Source organism: Mugil cephalus, chromosome 14 (assembly GCF_022458985.1).
Source record: "Mugil cephalus isolate CIBA_MC_2020 chromosome 14, CIBA_Mcephalus_1.1, whole genome shotgun sequence".
NCBI classification, from domain to species: domain Eukaryota; kingdom Metazoa; phylum Chordata; class Actinopteri; order Mugiliformes; family Mugilidae; genus Mugil; species Mugil cephalus.
Window position 1 is genome coordinate 18,240,251 of NC_061783.1, and position 25,392 is coordinate 18,265,642.

Below are 25,392 nucleotides of genomic sequence, written 5' to 3' on the forward strand. Positions count from 1 at the left end.
GTTTGATGATCTGAGTAAAGACTTTTTTGTGTGTCTGTGAAGGTTTTCACTCATCCAGAGAGTTGGTGTATTTATAAAAAACAACGACAACAACAACTACAACAAAACAAATGAGGGCAACTGGACTTGTAGAGTTCCTTCAATCATGAAGCTTTTGCTGGGGAAGCCTTATCTTCAAGAAAGCTTTAACTTTCCTTCCTTGGCAATAACAAAACTGGAAATCCCATGAAAATCCCACTAGATCAGCAGTTTAGATAGATTCAGATCAGCCCGTCTGGCACCAACAGCCATGTTCAAAGTCACTTAAATCCCTTTTCTTCCTGATTCTGATGCTTGGTTTGAACTTCAGCAAGTTGTCTCGATCACCTCTACATTAATAAATGCATTGAACTGCAGCCATGAGACTGGCTGATTTGTGTTAACAAGCAATTGAACAGGTGTACCTAATAAAATGGCTACTTGGTGTAGATTTCTAATCAGTGAATGAAATGAACGTTTTCTGGTTAATATCGCAGCTGTGTTTCCACTTAGAACCAGTACAAGCCAGTGAAGTGAAACCTTGTTCAACAGGATCTTTCAAAAACGTTGCAAAAAACGTTTCAATAAAAGGTTCTAAACTGACGTGCTTGTAAAGTTACGTTAATTTTTTAGTTTTCTGTGGGGGACCCCTGCAGCCCAATGACACTTCTATAGGCTGGCAGGGAGCTCTAGAGCTGGGTTGCCCAATATGTCCATAGATGGAGTTAATTTAAGGCCCAAAAAGCCCAAAAAATGCATGTATTTATTAATATGATGACAAAGGAATCAATTAACTATTCAAAAAATAATTAATAGAGTTATCAGCTAACCTAAAAACGTAGTTTCGGTGGTTATAAAGTATGTTTATTTCATTTAGAAGTAGAGTAGAAATAATTGTCAAAAATCAAGAAGCAGACAGCATCATCATCATCACTATCAGGGGTGTTTTCACAGACCTTCACTCTCTTGTCTCAGGAAGAGGAATCAACAACTGTTGCTAATATTGCAGCGTGCTAAGTGCTAAATAATATAAATTATATATATATATATATATATATACAAAAAAATCTCTAATCAACCAACCCCCCTTCCTGCAGTACCTCTGTAGACCATCTAGGGGTCGCAGTCTCCCTGTTGAAAACCACTGTCTTAGAGACTTAACTGTAGAAAATCGTCCTTTTTCTATTTTAGAATATAGAAATGTATTCCAGTACCTTTCTACAACTTTTCCACTGCTGTTTTTCTTTTTTTTTTTTTACATTTCTGACTATAATGAATCTGAAACACCCACGTTAATGCCGCACCGATCATCTCATTCACACGTCTCCCTCACGGCCGGGCTTTTCCTTGACTTTTATGAGCCCATTAGCCTTGTGCCTGTCCTTTGCTGCTCCATTAACACCATTTGGGAGATAATGGAGTCCATAACAGCTGATGATAGAGGCCTCTCTCCACAGTTATTTCTCTGCATGATGGAGCTGAGGTCAGTAGTTTCTGTCAGTGACTGAGGAGAGGAAGATTTCACCCTGTCACAAAATGAAAAGACAAATATAAATACATATTGTTCTTAAAGTGGGCCATAAAATAATGTAACAAAACAACATGAATAAAAAATTATGTTTTGCTTTATTATCAAACAACTATTTCTGACTAAATTGTGAATGGATTTATTGCAAACCATAAGTGTTAGAGTTTCAAAATGATGAGTTTCATCCGCTAATTTGAGTAATTGTATTTTGTGACATTCATTTCTTGCACATTTGCACATGTTTCTGCTATATTTTAGTATTGCAGCTGTAAAGAATGACCCAAGCACAACAGAGGACTTTCTTATTGCGGCATTTATGCACACGACAGATGCATTCTTTTTTACTTAAGAGGAATTAAGTTGTTTTCAGGATGACTCATCTCTGCTGCAAATACACTGCCTGCAAATAAAGTTGCCACCGAAGGCCATTCAATAAGCTTCTGCAATGTCACAAGATTTATTTCCATCCAGTGTTGCATTAATTTTCCACCAAGATCTTGTACCGATGACGTGAGAGTCTGACCACTGCAGTAAACCTTCTCCAGCAGATTCTCAATGGGGAAATGATGTCTCACGCTCCCTGAACCATCGTCTTGTCATCCATTGATGGAATAAACTGGTCATTCAGTATATTCAGGTAGTCAGTTGACCTCAGCAACCACAGATCATAGCACTGCCACCACAGGCTTGTAGAGTAGACACTAGGTATGATGGATGCATCACTTCATCTCATTTACAAATGGTAAATCTGGACTCATATGACATATGACCTTCTTCCGTTGCTCCCTAGCAAGTTGAAGCCTTTTTTTCCAGGTTAGCTTCACCGATTAGTGGAAATAGTCTTACTTTCACCAGTGAGCGTGAGTTCTACTGTTGTTTTTCTTCAATTTGATTTTGCCAAACAGTCAGGACAATCGGGATTTCTTCCTCAAGGATGGTTCACCACTATCCTTCCAGTTTTCAGTACTGTGTTGGACAGTTCTTAATCCAGTTTATAGTGGTGCACTAACTTTGTAAATGTTTATATGATGAAAGGACACAAAAAATCAACCGTTTTAGAAAAATTTCTCAATACGTTTTGAATTGACTCTCTCATTTATGGCTGAAAACGGTCACAACATCTATAAAATGTTATTTCCAGCTGGCCTGTATAGATTTTTGCAAGTGTTACCCAAAAAAACAGGGCTAAAATCCAGATTTAATTGCATTTTCTCGCACTAAATTCAGCATCATGACTCTTATGATGTTCAATTAGTGGTGAAACACTGCAGGAAATGTGGTGGTTTTAATTGTATTTTAACCCCATTACTAAGTTTAACTGAATTTCATGTGATTTACGTTGGTGCACTAAATTTGTAAATGCTTATACATTAAAAGACACCAAAAAACAATATGTTCTCAATACGTTTTAAATGTATACCCTCATTTGTGGCAGAAAATGGTCACAAGATCTACTTAAATTTTATTTCTGGCTGGTCTGTGTAGATTTTTGCAAGTGTTACTCAAAAAACAGGACTAAAATCCAGATTTAGTTGCATTTTTTAAGCTCTAAAGTCATCTTATAATGTTCAGTGTGTTGAAACAGTGCAGGAAAGGTGGTAATTTTAATTGTATTTTACATAAGGTTCATGCATTTATCTGCATTTCATGTGATTTACGTTGGTGCACTAAATTTGTAAATGTTAGTACAATGAAAAGACACAAAAAACAACAGTTTTAGGCAAATTTCTCAATACGTTTTGATAATACTTCCTCATTTATGGCACCAAATGGTCACAACATCTACTAAATTCCATTTCCAGCTGGTTTGCGTAGACTTTTGCAAGTGTTACTCAAAAAAAAACAGGACTAAATTCCAGATTTAGTTGCATCTTCTCACACTAAATTCATCTTTTTGACTCTTCTAATGTTCAGTTTGTGGTCATTTTAACCGCACGATGGTTTTGGACGATGCAGTTTGTGGTGCTGTTAAACTGGATTCATTTAAACACAAGTGTGTCTTTTATTAAGCCCAGCCTTAATAAAAATAAGTAGTTTCTGCTTCAGTCTCTTCAGATGTTTTCTCTTCTGCTTGACACATACCAAATGATTTGACCCTAAGGTCTTTTTTTCCACGACTACATGGTTGTTTAAGAAATGAGGAACTACTCATTGCATCAGCTGGGGTTAAATAACTTTTTTTGCCAGCTGAAAGATATTCACCCACGGGGCAGTTATCCAATAGGAGGCTCGCACATATTTCCTTTTAAATCCAGGTGGCGTTCATTTATTTATTTATTTATTTTATTATTTTTTTTTTTTTTGCCAGGCAATGTATGTCACAAGAGTTAGCAAAGTGGTAATTTAAGGTTTCTTCTTCTTCTCCTCCTTCTTCTTCTTCTTCCACTGCTGCCCTCTGCCTCTCACGCTCCTTATATGGGAAAGGAATTAGTTGCGCGAACAAGGGCGGAAACGCGGCGCGGTGACAGCTGGGTAAAAAACAGCCGACATAGAGGAAGGAGAAGAAGAAGAAGAAGAAAAAAAAAAAAAAAACACACACACACCAACCCTAGTCTCTGCAAAACGCCAGCACACAGACCAGACACACTGCTGCACACTCCCCACGGCGGAACTGACAGCGACATAAAACACCGAAAAGAAAAAGCAGGTAAGCGGCATCGTGTGTGGGGTTGTTGCTGCGTGTCGTTACGCATGGACAGACACACACACACACACACAAAAAAAGGCGACGTGTGCGCCTCATTCAGAAATTATTTAGCGAAATCGGTGTGATGCTAACAGCTAGCCGAGGTTGCTAACTTACAGTTGATATTTCAACTGTTAGTCAAACCGTTACTTCCTCTTTCTTTTTTAGCTGTGTGTGATTTATTTATTTATTTTTTAATTTTTTTTTTGGGGGTCTATAATGCAGACTGAAGCGGCATAAGCTAACACAGGGATGGGTGTGTGTGTGTGTGTGTTAAAAAAAAAAAAAAAAAAAAATCCAGGAAATGCCGAAACAGACACTCAACAACAGGGAGGGGTAATAACAAGCCAGCAGCCCTGCTAATCTACCCCCAACATTAAATACTTTTATTTAAAAAATAAATCCGCTAAAATGTGAACATTTAAAGGATTTGTGTTAACTCCCATTGTCGCCCTTATGGTGTTGTGGCACATTTTTGTGTAACCGGTTATTTCTCTTTGAATGGTTTTTGACTTGGAGGAACTTAAACTATATAAAAAAAAAATGTTTATAATATTAAATGTTTTTCGGTGTAGGTAGGGGTAAAGGGGGGAATAAACTTTGTAAGGGACACCTCACCGGCTCCGCTTGCTTAGCTTTAGCCTCGCTAGCCCCGGTGAACGGATTATCATCTCGGTTTGAACTTGATTTATTTGGAGGCCTGCGCCCAACAAATGTTATCTGAGAGAGGTCAGAGCTCATCGACCCAGCCCTCAACCCACTTTAATTACGATTGAGAAAGTGTGTGTTTTTGTTTTTTGTATGCTGTTATATCATATTTTAAAACCCTATACGTGCAGAGGCGGACGCTCCTTTCTTTATCTGTCCAGACTGAAGCACAAACCACCACCACAGGCCTAACCTACTTCACTAGTGCCCCTGCATGCTGATGGTGCACAGCATTTCTGTCCACATGTCCACAAAAGTAGGTCCGAGAGACAACATGCGAAGGGTATTTGCGTCTTATGCAAACAATGCTAATGTAAAGGAAGTAAATATGATGCTTCTTTCCATAGTGAGTGTGAGTCTGCACAGCTTTCTGGAACATTCATAAATGTTCATTGTTCCCTATTGCACCATAAGGTTTGTGCATTTGTTTGCATTTCATGTGTTGGTTGGTGCATTTAACTTTGTAAATGCTTATAGACACATTTTTTATTTTACTTTTACAGTCACAGTCTACTAAATTTAATTTCCAGCTGGTCTGTGTAGAGTTTTCCAAGTGGCGCAGGACTAAAATCCAGATTTAGTTGCATTTTCTTTGCACTAAATTCATCTTTGTGACTCTTATAATGTCCAGTTTGTGTTGAAAGGCTGCAAGAAAGGTTTTTATAGTGCTGTTAAACTGGATTCAATTAAACACGAGTGTGTCTTTAGTTGTTCTTAGATGCAAGTGGAGCTGTGTGGCATGGAGAAGTCAGCTGTATTAAACCCACTCTGGTCAGACCTGCCTCATTTTCACCTTGTTTCTGATGACTCTAATAGACGAAGAGTCTTCACATATGAATCGTTTCCCTGAAGTCTAGCGAAGAGAGGGTGCTGTCCATCTAAGGGAAACACCGTGTCTCTGGAAAGTTTCCTTGTCAGTCAGTCACTTGGCAGAACTTTTATTGGTTCTCTGTACTTTAGTTTATCCAGTTAAGTAAGATTTGTATCGCTCAGGGATTTGCAATTTGCTCCAACCGGAAACGGTTTGTTATAAAGAGCTCAGTTGCCCAGTTGAGTTTTCTTTCTTTTTTTTTTTTTTTGAGTCTCAGTTTCTCCCATATGCACCTTTAGGACGGCCACTCCCTTCCTGTGGTGCGAGTGAGTCACTGAAATGTTGAACCTCGGTTATCTGCAGGTATACATGCTGCTGTAGCAGAATGTAGGCCAAGGGTAGTGAGGGTGTGTGTCCTGCTATGAGCTAATTCATCTGGAGAAATTAATGTACAACTCTGTCTGGATGAGTGAGACTGAAAAAAGAAAAAAGGGGAAGTTAAGGCACGAATGGTGTCTGCTAGTCATTTGTCACTGAACATGTCTTCACCTCGTTTGCTGCAGTACCACATTGTTAATGTAGCGATGCTCTCTTAATGAATGCTTTAGCCTTAGGTGTAGCATAATATAAGACAATACCTGCCCTAAGGCACCTTATACTGTTTATAACATCCTCATTAGTATTGCTGGTAGAAAGTGTGAGTCATTTTATTTCTTAAAGCCCTCATACATACCTTTGGAACCAGATATAAGTAATGATTCAGCTGGACACCATTGCTTTATATGGTGTTAAGTAAAGTGAAGTTTAAAAACTCTATTTAAAGACTTGACGCAGACACAATAAGTTTTTATCTCAGTCGTTTGAGAAATCGTTTGGTTTAACAGAAAAATCTAAATTTCTTGAAGTGAAAACCGTAATTATTTTGTCTAATGAAAGTTTTAAATTCCAGCGACGTCCACTTTAATGGACAAAACTGAAAATCGTCACACAAAGAAGCTAAGAAGCCAAGACATCTGTTAATTAATTTAATGTCAAACTTATTTTCATCAGCTTCTCCAAACAAAAGCTCTGAATGTGAGTTATGTCATTAATTGTGTCCAAATTATGTCATTTGACGTGTCTCACACAAGACCAAATATTCCAAACTGTTAAACACATTTTAACAACTGCTGCAACATATTGGGGCCTTTTTCTACAGTTGTGCAAACTATATATACACACACATGACTCTTTTCACGCCCTTGTTAAACCAGAAATGTGTTTACAAAGTTGCCTTCAGCTTCGTCTGTCACAGCCAAAAAAAAACAAAGTGCCGCCTCCGTCATTAGATACCTAAAGACGTCCCCGTCTCTGTAGTGAGAGTGAGTCGTGGTGGAAGGGTTTAGACGCAGACTTCATTAGCGAGAGTGGTCCACGTCGCTCCATTTACCTTGAGACAGGTGTGAGCACCTGAGACAGGGAGGACGCTCCCCAAAGCGTCAGGTTACAGCCGTGTTACGTAACCGTCCTCGTCAGATGTGTGTGTGTGTGTGTGTGTGTGTTTGCATCTGTGTGAGCTCCAAGTGTAAGATTTTTCCTCAGATTTGATTAAAGTCGGCAAGAGAATCACTTTAAAGTTGGAGGTTGTGTAACCTACTCGCTCACATAGTTGGGATAACAAGTCAGGTCTCTGCAGAGAGTCTGCAGGACCTGGTTATGATCTACATTCTTCTGCATGGCGTGTTCTGACCTGCTCTCCTTTTTCTGTTACTCAACACCCCTTAAGGTGGAATTCTCATGACTTGCAAATTCACGCATTTACGCATTTTCGTTTCCCTTTATTCAAACTCTCGATGGTTTAGTCTGCGTCGATGCGGGATTATAACCCTCCTTTACGAGCCGGTGTGCACAAAGTAACCGAACTTCCAAGTGAATGTCTGCGTCTCTCGTTGTGTTAAGGTCCGTACGTGCTGTGCGGTTGAATTTTGAAACTTGCATGTCATGGTGCTTCCTGTTAGCCAGGAAGTTGTGTCACATGATTTTATAAGGACAGAAGAAGAGAGTGACAGGTTTTTTTTTTTGTCAAGAACTGGAAAGGAGGAAGGAAAGATACAGGCACACGAAACAAACACTGAATGAATGAAAGTTTATTCAACAGAATAAAAGAAAAAAACAACAATAATCATAAGAAAACAATGATAGGTAAAAAAACTCAAAAGAAGTAGGAAGAAGCCAGAGCTTCTTAAATCCCACCTCTTCTCCCTGTGTTAAATCAATATATACTATAAAATAGTAGTAATATTTATATATGACATAATAATCTGTACTATAACTGTAACATATATGTATAAACATACATAATCACATATAAATTAAAAAGCTGATCATCCCACGTCTCCTGCATCTGACCCACTCAAGCCATATAAACCTTTATTGTCATTATACAACAAGATTAAGAGTGCGACCAGATATTAAATTGGTAAAAGCAAACAAAAGACAAACCACGTACAATCATATCATGTCAATAAATGGTTTAAAGTCATGTAGGAACATAGTAAATAAGTGAATTATTGAACAAGGACTGGAGGGAGACGGGAGCAGGATATAAACGCCACCATGTAACGCTGGTCATACCAGCATGATGTCACTGTAATCTGAATACGTGGGAAATGGGAAGAGCTACACAACCATTGTACAGAACCGGTCTCTCCTGAATCAGTTTATTTATTCTAGTTGATATTTGTGTATTTAAATGTTCGCAGGAGACGAAAATATAAAGCATGAATAGTCCTCTGTGTGCCCTTTCACCGTTTCCCCCCCTCGACCACTGGTTTGTTTTGAGCTGAGTCAGTTTGTCGCTCGCTGCGAATCGTCTGAAAAGCCGCCGACGCGCTCTGATTCGTGCCAGCGGTGCAGGACGGCTCAGCTGGGGCCACATTGACGTATCATGGCCGGCTGGCGTGTGTCGTAGCCTTAAGAGAATTCAGGCCAAACAAATCAATGAAATCTGTGTTTGAGCTCCGTTTCAACAATAGATGCCCCGTCAATGCCTGTAAACAGACACATAACGTCCATATCACCCGTCCGACAATGTCCCACTCTATTAAGAAGGGCCACGTTTCTGACTTTAGGGCCTTTTAGGAGCTGAGGATTCAGAGCGCTGCTTCTGCTGTTGTTTTTCCGCAGAAACACATTTTTAATTGCAGTGATTTCCTTTCGCTTCGTGTTCCCCGGTGTAACCGAGTCCCCAATTAGACGGCCGGAGCAGAAAGTTCCTCTGGGGCTTGAAGATTAAAACCTGCTGACCTTATATAAGAAACTCATAGACGCTAAAGAACAACAAAGGATTTGTGTTTGTCTGCTTTGAGTTATGTTTGACTGTTGCGAGTGATCAAATTATCGTCAAACGTATTGTTTTTCAAAGCTGAACAAATGAGCAGGAAACAGGGAACTGAAGCCAAGTATTATCATCAAAGCATATTTCATTATCGAATCATTAAAGCCCTGATAAATGGGTCTAGTATTGACTCTATATGAATTTATAAAAATAAAATACATTGGAATCACTTGTAAGTTTGGCAATAAAATTAATTTCTTGTTTTAAATAGCTTTGATAATTTATCTTCATATTAATAAGAGCAAACAAATCTTAGCTATTTCTTTCTTGCCTTGCATTGAAAAAGGATCTGAAAGAATATTACTGCACGCTGCAGGTCTCTACTCTGAGCTTTTGAATTGGTGCATTATCGTGCATGTAACGTAGCATTAGTTACAATACTTGATGTTTTACTCTTCTTTCCATCCTCTTGTTTACCTGACAGGTATGGCAGAGTTGGCGGGTCTTGTGCAGCGGCTGGAAGTGGCAGTGGGCCGTCTGGAGGCCATGTCCTCTGGAGGCGGCGCTGGAGATTCAGCTGGAGGAGGTAGCGCCGATACAGAACAATAATATAACTTCCCCGCTGAAATTTGATCATTCATGCTAAAAAAGTACCTTTGCTTTTATAAAGTTTTAAATCTAAATCTCTCTCTACAGCTGTCTCTGCGTACGTCGAGGCCTTTGATGTGATCGTCAGCGGCCCCTTGGCTCAGTACCTCTCCCTCAGCAAGCAGATAGGGGGCGACGTCCAGAAACATGTAGGTCACGATCATTTACAATATATACTATGAACAAACCCATCGTGGCATCGTGGCATCACTCATTGGACCCAGAAAATTAAACCTGAAGTGGGCGGAGCCTGCATTTGCTATAGATGACAGAAGCCACGCCCCTTTTGGGTTAGTCAGGCAGACACGTATATAATGTCGTTGCCGAGCGACGATCTCCGCCATTATCTATGTCCATCTAGCCTACCAACCGAGAAACGACCCCACTCAGTGGCCAGAGGTGTCACACCTGGACATTTATTGAATCTATGGGTAATATATGACTATATATAATATATGTCATCAATTCATAATCATTAATGTTAAATTAATTAATCATGACCTAAAGTCAGAGAAAATACACAATGAACCAACTTGTTTGCTTTCACCCATGAGGGGGCGTGGCCTATTCAGTGACATGGGGGTCATTCTCTTCCATGTTGGACAAGCTTTACTCCGCCCACACTCGGATTCTCCAAATATGGACATTGAGCCCCGCCTACTAAACTCTCCACTACCTGTTAGCTCAGGTTATCCTTTCATAAAAAATAAATACTTGAGTTGTCATGAATAGTGAAGTACACTGTTAAGACCAAAATCATTTTTTTGTACCAGGCTGTAAACATGTTTAATAATAATAATGCTGTAAAGTTGGACTTTTTAACATGGAGGTCTATGGTGATTTGCTCCCTTTTGGAGCCTCTAGTGGCCACTCGATGAACTGCAGCTTTTTGCAGCTTCCTTGTTCAGACCTGGAGGTTGTATCCAGCAGGTCAGAGGTCATCTTTTGAATTAGTTTACATCCGTTTAACTGGTTAGCCGACATCAGCTTTACTGCCTTTATTGGTGCTTTGGTCCAAACCAAAAAGTCAAAAACGCAGAGAGACCAAGACATACTAACAAAAGTAGCAGAACTGACAGCAATTTAAAAATTCCCTGCTATATTAAATTTCCCCTCTCTATTAAAAAAAAATTAAATATATATATATATATATAATTAAAAATATTTCTAAATATATATATATATATACACATACATAACACAGGAAGGCTTTCTCCGTGTGAGCTTTGAAGTCAGAAAATAGGCCACATGCTGAGCTCTCCTCTCTTCTCTTCTCTTGTGTTCCAGGCAGAAATGATGCAGCAGGGGTTCTCCAGCCAGAGAAAGCTCCTCATTACAGCCTCCTCCTCCCAGAAGCCCTCTGATGTGAGTTAAGCACACGTGGTAATTGCTCGGTCATTACCTAAACAGGACATTGATTAATCTGTTTTCATTATGTTTATCTCCCCTCTTAATGGGCCTGGAGCCCCCGCACGCTCCTGTAAACGGTCTCTGTCGTTTCTAATGATTTACTGTAGACGATGAACAGGGATTAGACTTTGTGTGAAAGGGTTAACGGGTGAGTTGTAGATCATTTGCATCATTAATAAGCTTCAGAACGGTTATTTTAACTGTTTACGACGTGCTGAAAGTCGCTTTATGGCGTTTTAATGGTTCATTTTATAGACGGTTTAAACAATAACAGCGGCGGTTTCATGCAAATCTGAAGTGCAAACTGAGATTAAGAGGAAAAATTACTTTCTAAATGTGGAGTTATGCAATTTTTGTGTTGCCGCTGAATATAAAAAGCTCCTACTAAAATCCTGCGTCTTCCTCCTTCAGGCGGTTTTGACGACTCTCCTGCAGCCGGTGTCCAAAGCCATCCAGCAGGTGCAGGCGTTCCGCGAGCAGAACCGCACCTCGCCGCTCTTCAACCACCTCTCCGCCGTCAGCGAGAGCGTGCCCGGCCTGGGATGGGTCGCCATGGTGAGGGTTTAGCAGCCAAATTATTATTATTATTATTATTTTGTTTTTTTGGCTCCGCTCTCTGTTCGTGTCTTGCATCGAGGAGCGTTTTTTTTTTTTTTTGTGCGGGCAGATAAACGAGCGTATAATTGAAATGGAAACAAGCCGCTCTTTGATTCTGTCAGCGATGAATGGTCGAGGGGGGGCGGACATTTTTTTGGCCCGACACGAGAGAAGCGGCAACAGAGACGCACTGTTACTGTAGATGATTAACTCATTGTTTGTTGCTTTGATTCCCTTGAATAATACATCGGCATTTCAGACGCATATAAAGGACGCATTCATTCCTTCTACGAATCATGAAGTTTGTTAAACATTTGTGTCTGTCACACACATTTTTAAGGGATTGGATGCACATTTTGAGAAATGCGTCTCTTTGCTTGCTCGTTAAAGAACGTGGATAGTCTCACAATTATAAAAATACAGTAATCAGCCGTCGCGGTCTTGCTAGAGTCTTGCTAGAGCTCCAGACTTAATTGTGCAGAACTTTGAGCCTTAATACAATTTAAACATGTTAATTTCTGCTGTAAATTTGGGAGCTGTAGTTTTTCACCGGGTTTAGATGTCACTGAATTCATTAATAACCTTTTTTTTTTTTTTTTTATCCAGGCTCCTAAACCGTGCCCCTACGTTAAAGAGATGCAGGACGCTGCCATGTTCTACACCAACCGCGTGCTCAAGGAGTACAAGGATAAGTGAGCAAAATTTTATTTCGCACTAATATTAGTGCAGTTTTCTCTTTTTCCTTCAAACTGTGGCATATGTTTTTGAAAATAAAATGAACGAAAGGGTCAGAAGACGTTTTTTTTTTTAAATGCATCCTCTCGTTCCTCTCTTTAAGTTAAAGTAACTCATGAGACGCTGACGCATGTCGGTGTCCGACTTCCTCTATTTAAGCTTAAAATAAAATGCTTTTGAAAGGTAAAAACAAATCCTGTGACGTTGCTGCTTCCTGGTCAGTTAAATATTATCAGACGCTCTGCAGAGTGAAATTCAAAGCAGCGATGATGTACGCAAATTAAAGGAAGCCGGTTACGCTGGGTTCATTTGGGTAAACTAAATCCTACGTGATATATTTTATAAACGGATATAATAAAAGTCCTGACTCGTCCTCACCAGGGACAAGATGCACGTGGACTGGGTGAAGGCCTACCTCTCCATCTGGACCGAGCTGCAGAACTACATCAAACAGCACCACACCACTGGACTGACCTGGAGCAAGAGTGTGAGTTCCCAAAGAATTACACATCAGGATCCAACTAGTCTAAACTCTGATTTAAAGCAGACCCACTGGTTGCCATTATGAATTAACGGGGATAAAACTAAATGGAAACACTGAAGGTAGAAGGAAATGAATGTGTGTTTGTTGATGAGGAACATTAAAAGAAAAAACTAATGTGTTTTCCAAGGAAGTAAAAAATCAAAACGCCTCAAAGGATATTTTTGTTGTTTTGTTGAAACACTGAAAATTTATCAGGACGTTTCCCAAAACTTAAATTTAGGCCACGATTGCTGTGGTGGAGATGATGTGGTTGTTTTGAATCCGTGAGAAATGCAAAATAGAAGCAAAGTTTGTTTGACTTTACATATTTAATCTGAGGCAAAACATGACGGCATCCTGACCAGTGAGGTTTTTATAATTATTCTCCTGAACCTCTATAGAAGGATTGTGTTGCTCTTGGGGGTTTTTTTGTGCTGCATTTGTTTAGGAAACTCTTTTAACGGAGGCCTCTGTTGCTGTTTAAAGACAAAGTAAAAGCACAAACGATGCATAAAGTGCGTAGTTCTAAGAAATGAGAAGGAAAACAATGTATAAAATAAGTGCAGAGCAGGAAAGAGGTAGCATGGGACATTTAAACCTCTCTATGGCGACAGGGATGAAGGAGAACCTGGTGTGTTTTTGGTGGGGGAAAAAAAAGAGAAGAGGTCAAACTCCTTATAAAGTGAATGGAGGACTGTGAGCGCATCAATCATTCACCATCAAAAACTCAAGTCATTGTTCCCTCACAAGTATGGAAAATGAAAACTAATCTATGGAAAAATATTCACGTTTCTAAGACTGTTGCCACTGTTCAGTTTTCTAAAACATAAAATTATGAATATTGAGAGGCCGCATTTGGCTGCATATGTGATCATAAATGGATGAGTCATGTACAACTTACTGTTGTTAATGAAATTATTTGGAGACATAACAGATATATATTCAGATTAAATTTGTGTACCTGCTTCTGTTATTATTTTATTTTGAAAATCTAATTCATGTTTTATTTATTTACATTTATATGTTTATTTTAGTGCTTTTTCTTGTACCACTGAGCAAAGTGGGACAAATTCCTTGTGTGTGCACACATACTTGGCCAGTAAAGCTGATTCTGATTAATGAAACCATTAATTCCATGATCATGTACATGATACACAACCATTTACCTAAATGCTATAAATATATATTTTTTTTCCCAAGAGGTCTGGAAAAAGAAGAAATTTGAAATTTAAAATGTGTAGGAACCCAGTCGAGTCTTCCAGGTGGTTTCAGACAGATCAGCATCAGCAAAATCCTTGATTTCCTAAAATGCAGCACAACCTGTAACACGCAAACAAACATAAATCCAGAGACTAAATGCTACTAAATGAAAACTGGTTTAACAGAAACAGAAAAGCCCAAACAGAGGGAATGAATGTACCAAATTATAAGTGATTTAATCAAACTTATGATTTTTAAAGTGAACAAAAAAAGGAACAGACAAAACAATGTAACAAAAATACTAAATTAGAACCATCGGATAAAAATCTGGTCTAGAAATTCCAAATTCCACCAAAAAGTGCAAAAAAAACGCGAGGAAAAAGAAAAAGTGCAGACTAATTCAGAAATTCTTCCCCAATTCATTAATGGATTTGTCCCCCCTCCTCCTCCCTCAGGGTCCCATAGCTTCAGCCTCTGCTGCCCCACCCAGCGCCCCCGCTGGTGGAAGTGCTCCCCCACCTCCTCCTGGACCTCCTCCTCCCCCCATGGACCTGAGCGCATCCGCTGGCGGCGGCGGTGGCGGCGACGCCGGTCCCGACACCCGGAACGCCCTGTTCGCCTCCATCAACAAGGGAGCCGACATCACCAAGGGTAGGAACCGTCCTCAGTAGCTTGTTGTACTTTTGGAGCCTCGAACACAACGACAATAAGTTGTAGTCACCTTCTGACCTTTTGAGGCTCGCTGTGTGTCAGCTGACGGCTAACATGAGCTGTGAGCCTCTAGCGTATTGTACGACTAACCCCGTGTGTCCTCCCTCCTTCCAGCCCTGAAGCATGTGAGCGACGACCAGAAGACCCACAAAAACCCCGGCCTGAGGAGCCAGGGTGCCGCCCCGGTGCGTACGGGACCAAAACCCTTCGCCTCCCCGGCCGCCCGACCTGCCGCAACAGCCACCCCGACCCGCACCCTCCCCCCCGTGCTGGAGCTGGAAGGAAAGAAGTGGAAAGTGGTACGTTGTTGCTTCTCTCTCTCTCTTTCTCAGACTCTTTCTCAGACTGAGCCTTTAAAAGGAAACGTATTCATAAAAAACAGGAGGCTGTGAATTTCGGCCAGAATGAGTCACCGAACCAGAATTACTTTATCTCTTTATAGATAAATATTGACTCTCGGTCGAGTCTCCACCCAGATGTAAACTGATTCTTGTTTTCTTCCTCTGTGTGCAGGAGAACCAGGAGGGGGTACAGGACCTGGTGATCAGCGACACCGAGCTGAAGCAAGTGGTCTACGCTTACAAGTGTAACAAGAGCACCCTGCAGGTCAAGGGGAAGCTCAACTCCATCACTATAGGTGAGAACAAATCCAGCTTTTAAGACCTGGGAGACGTTTATAAACCGGGACACGGATCAAGTGCAGCTGCAGGGGGAATTATTTATATTAGTCACAGATGGAAAAACATCCATAGATCCACTTAGAAGTTATATAAAATATTTTTCCAGAATGTGCCCTTTTATTAAAGATATTCTTTAATGTTAAAGCAATCTAATAGTCGTTCTGTACATTTCCTAAAACATAGTATAATTATCCCCCAAATAGAGAGGAGACAAAAAGATAAATGAATGTGAGCAGCTCCATTGAAAATGTAGTTAAATTGAGGTGAAAAGTTAGATTTCTATAGAGGGTATGTGTTGATGTCACTGCTGCCTGGGGCCAATAAATACATACAGAGATACTGGGGGAAAAATGTGGATTATCAGATCGAATGAAGGACATTTGGACTCAAAATGATTCATACGAACTAATGTGGATTTGGAAAAGTGGATTAGCCTCAGTTTGAGTTAGTTTTAGGTCATTTCATTCATGATAAATGTGGCTAAATAAAAGATGCTAACGCTAAGAGCTTTACTGAGATGTAATGCACAACAGATCTTCCTCCTTTTCTTTTTAAATTATTTACCATTTTACAATTTAGACGTTGTTAAAGCCTGTGATTCAAACTAAAGCTGCTAATCTCCATGTTCACTCTTTGCCACTCAGTGGCCGTAACCACGGAGACTTGATTTACTGTGACGTCATGTGCATACGCTCTATAATCCATAATGGAAATATTCTCTGTGCACAAAAAAAATAAAGTTCTGAAGGATGTTTTGTGGCATCTAAATGTTTATTTTTATTTTATCAGGTGATGTTATTTACATGGACGATGTGTCACAATGATCGATCAGACTGAGGAAATAATAATCATTCATATTCATTAAAACAGAGAATAGGTTTATGAACCTGTAGACACGTTGGTAAATCGATGGTTGGTTGTGGTGCTGATTTGGATTTTAAAAAAACAAAACAAAAAAAGGTTAAACACTCACTTGCCGAAACATTAGGAACACTATATCAATATAAAGGCACTAAATCCTCCTTCATGACTGTTTTAATGTTCAAACATGGTCAGAAAGTTGGTGATTCAGCTGGATCATCATTTAGAAGGACGTAGTTTGTTCTTTTAAATTATTAAATGTTACAAGCTGGAACAAGTACAACTAGTTTTTTTTGTTTGTTTTTTTTAGGGACCTAGTTCCTGTACATCCATTGTTGCACATGTAAACACATCCAGTTCTAAATGATGAAATATTCATTTTAAAAGTTGGAAGAGAAACTGACGTGGATTTAAAAAAAACACCTGTTTCCTTTTTGTTTTTCTCCGACAGACAACTGTAAGAAAATGGGCCTGGTGTTTGACGACGTCGTCGGCATCGTAGAGGTCATCAACTGCAGGGATGTCAAGATCCAGGTGTGTGAACGGAGCGAAGGAACGAGTTCACGCCGTGATTCCTGCAGTCCTCTCACTCTTCAGTCGTTCTTAGCTGCAGAGCATCAGTGCATTTTTCATGAGCTACCTGCTTTATATTCATGTAGTTACACGTTTGACAACTGCAGCCAAAAAAAACTCCACTGTTGCACTTGATTTCAGTCCTTTTGCTCAATGAAAACCTGGTAGAAACAGTCAATACGACACGAACACATCAGACTGAACTCATCGTTGTCTTTCGTGTCCAGGTGATTGGCAAGGTCCCGACCATCTCCATCAACAAGACAGACGGTTGCCACGTTTACCTGAGCAAGGACTCTCTGAGCTGCGAGATCATCAGCGCCAAGAGCTCCGAGATGAACATCCTGGTACCCAACAAAGATGGAGAGTTTGTGAGTATCCCTCAGGGCGGACGTTTACATTTAATTTGTTATATAGGCCTCATATGAAGCACAGCATGCTCGTCGTTCATTGATGGGTAGCAGACAGGACGTGGCAGTGTTTTGGTTGCCTGGGTAACCACCGTGGACGTTTCCCAGAAGATAAAAAATATATTGGTTCGCTTGGTAGTAGTGTTAGTTTCTGCTTTAGTGTTTCCAGCTGCTTCTCCATCTCTGGAGGAAAGGTACAAACATTTGTGTGTAGAAGAAGTAGTTTATATTTTCATAGCACATAAGTTTGGCAGCAATCTCTGGTAGCAGCTTAGGGGAAATTTCAGTGAATGTTTCAGTCTCCACTTCCATTGTCAGTCTCTCATGGAGTTGTAAAAGTGAAGCAGGAAGTAGAAACAAAATTTAAAAAGACACAGCGCCTTCTAGTGTTTCAGGGGAGTTGTTACAGCTACAGCTTGTAAAAGTCTGCTAACGTCATGAATTAGGTGGTAGAAACCAAAGTAAAAGCTTTCGTCACTTTATTCATTTTATTTTTCTTCTATCATCTCTACAACTCTCTGAATTTTATGAAAACTGATTGATCTCCTCCTTTATGTAGGTGATGCTCAGTAGGTATCTGTGGTGTAGCTTCTGATCAGTTCAGTGTAATTGAGCATGTGATTAATTCATTCATTGTTGCACATGTCAAATTAAACATGCACATAGCTGATCATGTCCTCTCTCTGTCTCTGTCTCTCTCTTTTAGACTGAGCTCCCAGTTCCCGAGCAGTTTAAAACCGTCTGGGACGGCCACAAGCTCGTTACCACAGCAACAGAGATCGCCGGCTAGACGTGAGGGGGCATCATACTGAAACAACCACCCCCTCCTCGACTCCATCCCCATCACCTTTTCTTTTTTTTTTTTTTTTTGCCTACCTGACTGATCGACCCCCCCAACCCCCCACCAGTTAACACTCTCACTGTATATTGAGATATTCGGACCTTACGAGTCCTTTTATCTACTTCGCTTCCTCCTCCTCCTCCTCAGCCAATCACAACTACAGCTGCTCCTTCCATAAGCCAATGAGAGGACTGCTCGCTTTTATCTGGAGCAAATCCTCCAGCCAATCAGCCAGAAGCAGCTTGTCATTCAAATTGTGCTTTTCCTCTCTGAGCCAGTGAGAAAAAAACAAACAAAAAAAAAACACGAGTTTTGCCAACAGCTGGGACGCTCTGTATCATATATATATATTTTTTAATCTATCTGGATAATGCTGAGCTAAAATTAGCACGTAGAACAGCCAACGCTGATGATACTGATTCACTGCAACCAATCAGGCTCTTCTATCATGACGCTTCTTTCCTTTCATTCTCTTCCTGGTCGGGAGGGGCTGGTGTTTTTGTTTTGTTTTTTTTTTTGAGTTTTTGAGTTGTGGCCTGAACGGTTTCTGTTCCATTATATGCAATTCAATGGTGAAGCACTTGTCAAACAAAAGCCCGATTTACATAGGATAACAACATCCATATCACCTCCACTGAAGTTGACAACATTAACACTTGTAGTGGATGATAATGATAATAATAATGATAATAATAATAATAATCTTAATGTCGGCACTCAGAGCACATAAATAGACGTAAACACATGTTGTTTGTGCAGGACCACTGTCTATTTCAGATCATAACTCAATCTAGACGGTTAAAATTCCACGTTTTTTTCCTTGAACCCACACATACGACATTCCCAGGAGTTAAAAAGATAAATAAATAAATGAATAAGAACATTCCACGTAAGGAGGCATGTAAGAAAAAGTTTGCGACAAAGAGCTTTGCACAAAGTGGACGAGACGGAAACGGAGACTGCAGGATTTTCCACGTTTCACCTTCACCTCGGTCTCTAGATTGGAAAAACATCTGCTGTACTCATCTGTATAAATAACAATGATTATTAAATAGTCTTTGAACATTAGCTTCTGTCCACTCGCCCTCAGCCACGTCTGCGCTCTTTAGGTTCCCTTCAGCTCCCGTAGCTGACAAGCTCTTCGCTGAATCTTCTTTTTATATCGTCTCTTTTTTGTTTTGTTTTACCTCTTTTTATTTTGTTGGGTCCAAAATTCAGAAGTCTGCTCATTAGTACTGGAGACATCATTAAAAAAAAAAAGAAATGTTGCAATAAATCCCGTTTTGTTGTGTCTTTTATTGGGTTGAATTTATTAAAATGTACTGAGGCATAAATTCACAGTTAAATTCTGAAAATTAGACAATTTGTTTTATTTAAAAAAAAAAAAAAAATGTAAACGATTTATGAGAGTAGTTTGCATTTATAAAGCAGCCAAACTTTACATCACAAAACATGCGACAAGCGGATCAGTGCTAAAGAAATGGAATATGTTATTTATGAGCCCCAGTGTTATTTCTGAATGCGCTGCAGTGATCTTAAAGTAATCCTCCTCCTCCTCCGCCGCCATCATCACGTGTTCTAGTGCAAATAAGGCAGCAGATTCGCTATGAACCAGTCTCTGGTGAACTGGAGGTGGTCCCCCTCAGAGGCCAGAAAGACCAGCTTTCCGGCCTTGTCCATCGCCGCCAGACCAAGACGGTCCTGCAGGAAACAAGACGCCACCGGAGTCAGACACTAATTAGTTTAGTTTAGCACAACGATTAAAAACAGGAGGAAAAAACTAGCCTAGGTTCTTTTTATATATGTATATATGTAACTGAACTATTACTTCCTGGTATCAAGCTTGCCTAATAATAAAGTACACTGATCAGCCATAACATTATGACCATCTTCATGTCTAAATAACATCCACATGAATGAATGTCAGGTCCAAAAGTTTCACATGACAGTCAATGTTATTTACTTCTCCTGGTCATAATGTTAAGGCTGACCGGTGTACATGTGATTTCATTTGACGGATGAGCTGATGTTTCACTTTTTAATCAGCTATTGTTTGCCCGCTGTGCAAACAGCTGGAAGACGTTACCTCTTTGTAGAGCACGCTCTCCTGGAGAGTCTCCATCTCTTTGGCTTGGCCGGTTTTCAGGAAGCCGAACCACTGCGAGGAGAACCAGGTCAAGATCAGCGGTGGTTTATAGCGCTGAGCTTTATAATCTTATCATATGACAGTTCCGGGTAGATGATTTAAAAATAAAATGAACGTTACCTCACTGCCAACAGGATCCACCACAGTGTCCTGCAGGAACTTGACCATCACGAACTTTTCCAGTAACTGAAGATTCTTCTTGTACGTCTCGTTCACAGCCTGAAAAAAAAACAACAACACACAATTAAATGTGATGATAGGGAAGAAATGTAAAGTTGCAGCAAGATTGACAAGAAATTAATACAGTTATACAATAATCTCAATCTTCTCCACAAATCTGTGTAATTATGTCTTTGAGGTTGCAATTAATATCTTTATTAGTCTGACTAAATCAATTTCTTTATAGATCAGCAGTAAAAACACACTTTCTAATATTTATTAATGGATTATGGGGAGTTTATCATTTAATTTCAATTTTAATTTCAGCCAAATCTCCTGCAAGTCTGGGGTCAACTCTTCTTCTTCTTCTTCCTTAGCTGTGAATCCTTCCAAAGTTCAAACGGTCGTTTAAGTAAGATAACGTTTACCACCTCCTGACACAGATCTACAAAGTCACGGAGCTTCTTTCGGTTTCTTAAAACATGGCGGACTCTAAAAACACGAGTCGCCTGAAACATTCGCATCGTCTTTTACTCATAATCTTTCACCCTGCTCCTTATCGGTTTTATATGAAAGATGATTAACATTAATTAATACCCATGACTTGAAAACTATTTTGAAATAATCTTATTTACAGATCCATTTCAACAGCATTGATGAGCAAACACTGATCCCTCCATGTGCTGATGTGGCTGAGATGATGGTATAGACCAGGGGTGTCAAACATAAGGCCCGGGGGCCAAAACTGGCCCGCCAGAGGATCCAATCTGGCCCGTGGGATGAATTTGCAAAAAATTACACTGAAGAAATTAGCTGAAGATTTTTGACAAAATCAGAAATTTCACAGTTGTTCATTACATGTAGCTGTACTTTTTTTGCACTAAAGCAAAGGGAAACATTTGGAGTTGTCGTTATTTACCAGGTAATAAGCTATTGGGTAACAGGCCCGGCCCCCTTGAGGTCAAATTGGGCTGTATGTGGCCCCTGAACTAAAATGAGTTTGACGCCCCTGGTATAGACCCATGGAGGACGGTTCTGTTTGTTTTCCCCAGACAATCGTCCCTCTGACTCCAGGTTTGCCCCGCGTCCACATACTGACCCTCTCCTGATTGATGTCGGCCAGGAAGACGCTGTGCTTCTTGTACAGGTCGTCGTTCAGGGGGTCGTGCCAGTACTGGGCCTGCACCAGGCTGATAACACACAAACACACAAACACACAAACACACGTTTCAGGCTCAACACGTCTGAAACGCCAGGAAACAACGGCATCACGGGGGAAAAAACTCACTGCTTCTGGACGAAGTCGGTGTAGGCGCCGCTGTTCAGGGCGTGACGGATCATGTCACAGATACGGGAGCTCTCCCCGGGACACCTGGGCAGCCCGTACACACCTGAGCATTCACCAACACACACACACAGGCAGGATGTCAGTGTGTGATAGTATAAACATAGATTTTTATCATTTTTGTATATTTTTTTGCACTATTTTGTATTTAATTTTGTTTTTTGCATTGAAAAGGAGAAGAAATCTCGTTATACACTGACAATAAAGGGCATTCTCTTCTATTTTAAATGGAAAAGTCCTTAAAGACTCCAGAGAAGCTCATTTTAGATCATTTAGTTTTATCAAACGTGGACATTTCTAGTTTTCAAAACCATAAACACTGGGGATAAATTCATCCTTTATTCCATAACGCTGCTTTAATCAATAAGAAACAAAGTAATATCATAAATCTACCTACAAAAAGGCACAAAAATATGTAAAAACAATCAACATACGGTTTCTATTTGAACAATAAGAGTCTCTGCTGCTAAAGGGAACGAAAAGCTGAGCAGCAAAGCAGCTTGTTTAAGCGCAGATAATCATTTCCAGAGAACATGACTTTTCAGAAATTAAATAAAGCATAAAATAAAATCAATTTAATTGAATTTGTCTTTGTTTTCTGTACATGATTTAGAGAACGCGGTGGGTTTTACTCTGCTAAAGGAAGCGAGCTAAAGCCGTGTTCTGTTTTTCCCGTAAAAATGTCACCTTGGTGCTGGCCACCGACGGAGATCAGGTTCTTCATTGGTGGAGAGGGACAGCGCTGAGCCACAGCCCTCCTGCAGAGAGAGGAACCAAGAAGAACTGCGAGTGAACTTCCTCATTTTTTGTGAATCACTGTAAGCTCTTTGTGTTACTCTCTGAAATATGTACGTTCTCAGGAGAATAAGAAAACGCACACTGAGCCCAGCTTCCCTCGCATTTAAATAGCAAAAGCATTCAGAGCGAGGAGAAGGAGCTACGTACAGAAACTGGCCTCCCTGGGAGAAGCCCATAGCGTTGTATCCCCCCTTCAACTTCGGGTCCTGAGCCAGCTGACTGCACACCATGTCCACCTGCGCGTTCACGTCCATGAAAAACCCGTTTTCCGTGTCCTGCAGGAGGGGGAGACATGAAAAGGTCAAATCACAGCCGACAGAGAAGAAAAACGAAACCCAGTCTGTGGGGAGAAGACACAGTCACGGAGCGGCGTCAGATCAAAGGCTCGAGCCATTTCGCCGTGAAGTGAAGTTTTAAAGGAGACTTTCTTTTTTCTTTTTCTGATGTAACTTTGACTTCTACCACTGCAAATATCACAGAATGGGAATAGTCACACGTTATGTGGATTTATCAATCAAAGCTGCTGCTGTGGGACTGTTCGGTTTCCACGTCTTTGCTAAATGTCGTATGTTATTGTTTCCTGCTTCTAACAACAAATTAGAGGACAAAATGTGAGCTTGCTACCTAATACATCCCACCCACTGACTGGTGTCAAGATAACCAGATAATCAGTGGTCATAATGTTATGGCTCCATTTTTTCCCTCACAAGCTCACCTGCACCACGTCCTTGCCAATCATCAGTGAAAGCACGTAAATGCCAGAGATCTCGTCCTCCACCATCTTCTTTATCGCGCCCATGCTGAGCGGGTTGCAGCAGCTGTCACCTGAAGGAGACACGTGCACATTTACTTTATTGTAATTATCTTTATTTTTTTTTATTTTTTTTACTGCACAGACTGATCTGTGCTCAGTTTGACAAAAAAAGACAATTGTTTTTAGATAAGTGCAGTAAAAATTTAAAAAAAAATATAAAATATTAGAAGATTATATTAATTTTTGATGATTTAGAGAAAAATATAAATAAACAGCAGAATAAACTTTAGCGCGGTAAGATTTATGGAAATATTGCTGCTTATCTTAACATCATTACCATATATAAATGAGACTAAAGCTCAGTGCTGCTGCACCATAACCCTGAGAGTTGCAGTGTCATTGCTACTGAAGGGGAAGAGAAAGCGTTTTCGGATTTCATTTCGTCAGCTGTTATTTTCCCATCCAGCCACTTTCCAGATAAAAGCCCCTCTCACATTACAGGTGGGGCGCGGATCGTGTCCCAATAGGGCTTCACGGGAAATGTCCAAGCTTTGAAGTTTTCACACACTCAACAGTAAGAAGGCGTTAATGTGGACTGATGTGTAACGTGAAAGGTAGCCAACATGTTCTCCCCTTCTCTTCGGCGTAGCCAGAGAGACAAACCTAAAACAACACCTGTCTACACAAAGTCTTAAGATTGCAGGAGTATGAAGTCTGGCAAGGTGATTTATTTCAAGCTTAAAGAGATTTATGTGGAGCTGAAAGAGGGAAAGTGGATGTTGCATAAATCTGCGTACAACTTTATTCTTGATACGTACAGTTATACCAAATAATATGTTCTGTCTTTGTAATAACACTCACCCATCCCATGCCACAGCACGAGTGGTACGGTCCCATTGTTGGCGTTATAAACCGGGCTGGAGGTGACCAGCAGCACTGGACCAGCCACGAGGAGACAGAGGAGGACGGCAGACATCCTGAACCCTGCAACAGGCCATCAAATATTTACATTCTCCCTCCACTTTTTCACAATTTCACTAACAAGAGGCATCACAAACAAACCGCATAACAGAAATACTTCATTACTTTTTCAGTGTGAGTATTATATTGTATAAATATGTATAACCTGGCTGTGTCTGTAGTGCTTTTTTAGCTAAACTATTCATTTAAAAGACTATTTGCTGTTTAACTATTACATTTTAAGTGTTTCTCCAACACCTTTTTGCATTTGCCTGTATTTTTTCCACATAATGCAAAATAAATTCGACTATTTTAATCATATTTTATCTTTCCTTTTTTCTCATGTCTTGTTTATTTGCACCTGAGCTACTGTGACCAAGCAACTTCCCTTGTGGATCATTAAAATCTCATAACAACGTTTAGGAGCAGCTTGCAGCGGAAACTGAAAATTTGAATTTGCTTTCACTTCTGCTCAGAAACCACCTCAAATACAAAACGACAAAAGCAGCTGCCTTTAAATACACCTAGAAAGAGATAAAGATACATAAATCGTCGTGAAGATAGCATAAACAAGCTAACTGACGACTGATTACGGAGTTTACGCCAATACAATCAATGCCTGAGTGCGTTTTAAACACGCAATGGAAGGTTTATGCGCTGGAGAAACTGCAAATCAACACAACGTTGGTAAAAATATACATGGTTTTATTGTAATATGCCTAAATTATAGTGAAAAGTCACAAAATTTACAAAAACATTACTCACTAGTTATGTGCCCTTCCTGCTCGCTCGTGGGACTGATTGTCACATGACAGTGTTTGGAGACAACAACCAATAAGAATGAAGGAGGGCGTGGCTTAGAGTCAAGGGGGCGGAAATGCCTAATTTGAGCCAAAGTTACCCCATATCATTTTTTTTTTAGCAGTCCTTTCTTTTTCGACAAGCATGAATTAACCACTCATATGTTCATATTT

At 40.1% G+C, this 25,392-nt stretch overlaps 2 protein-coding genes across 3 annotated transcripts; one reads left to right on the plus strand and one right to left on the minus strand.

Moving 5' to 3' along the window:
* Positions 1-4,005: 4,005 nt before the first annotated feature.
* On the plus strand, positions 4,006-19,532 carry cap1 (CAP, adenylate cyclase-associated protein 1 (yeast)). Of its 2 annotated transcripts, none has more exons than XM_047604462.1 (13): positions 4,006-4,193; positions 9,548-9,653; positions 9,764-9,864; positions 11,003-11,080; positions 11,537-11,680; positions 12,329-12,414; positions 12,839-12,944; positions 14,636-14,831; positions 15,006-15,190; positions 15,405-15,528; positions 16,884-16,966; positions 17,233-17,376; positions 18,122-19,532. In XM_047604462.1, exons 2-13 carry the CDS (start codon positions 9,554-9,556, stop codon positions 18,203-18,205), a joined length of 1,431 nt encoding a protein of 476 aa, XP_047460418.1. In that variant the 5' UTR covers positions 4,006-4,193; positions 9,548-9,553; the 3' UTR covers positions 18,206-19,532. The 2 variants fall into 2 exon arrangements, with proteins under 2 accessions (XP_047460418.1, XP_047460417.1); XM_047604461.1 differs by having other exon boundaries at positions 4,007-4,193; positions 9,552-9,653.
* ppt1 (palmitoyl-protein thioesterase 1 (ceroid-lipofuscinosis, neuronal 1, infantile)) lies at positions 19,533-25,320 on the minus strand. The gene is made up of 10 exons (XM_047604464.1): positions 25,184-25,320; positions 24,320-24,442; positions 23,420-23,529; positions 22,852-22,979; positions 22,594-22,664; positions 21,850-21,952; positions 21,661-21,751; positions 20,523-20,621; positions 20,343-20,414; positions 19,533-19,957 (listed from the first exon to the last, which is right to left on the minus strand). Exons 2-10 carry the CDS (start codon positions 24,432-24,434, stop codon positions 19,835-19,837), a joined length of 912 nt encoding a protein of 303 aa, XP_047460420.1. The 5' UTR covers positions 24,435-24,442; positions 25,184-25,320; the 3' UTR covers positions 19,533-19,834.
* Between the last annotated feature and the right edge of the window lie 72 nt (positions 25,321-25,392).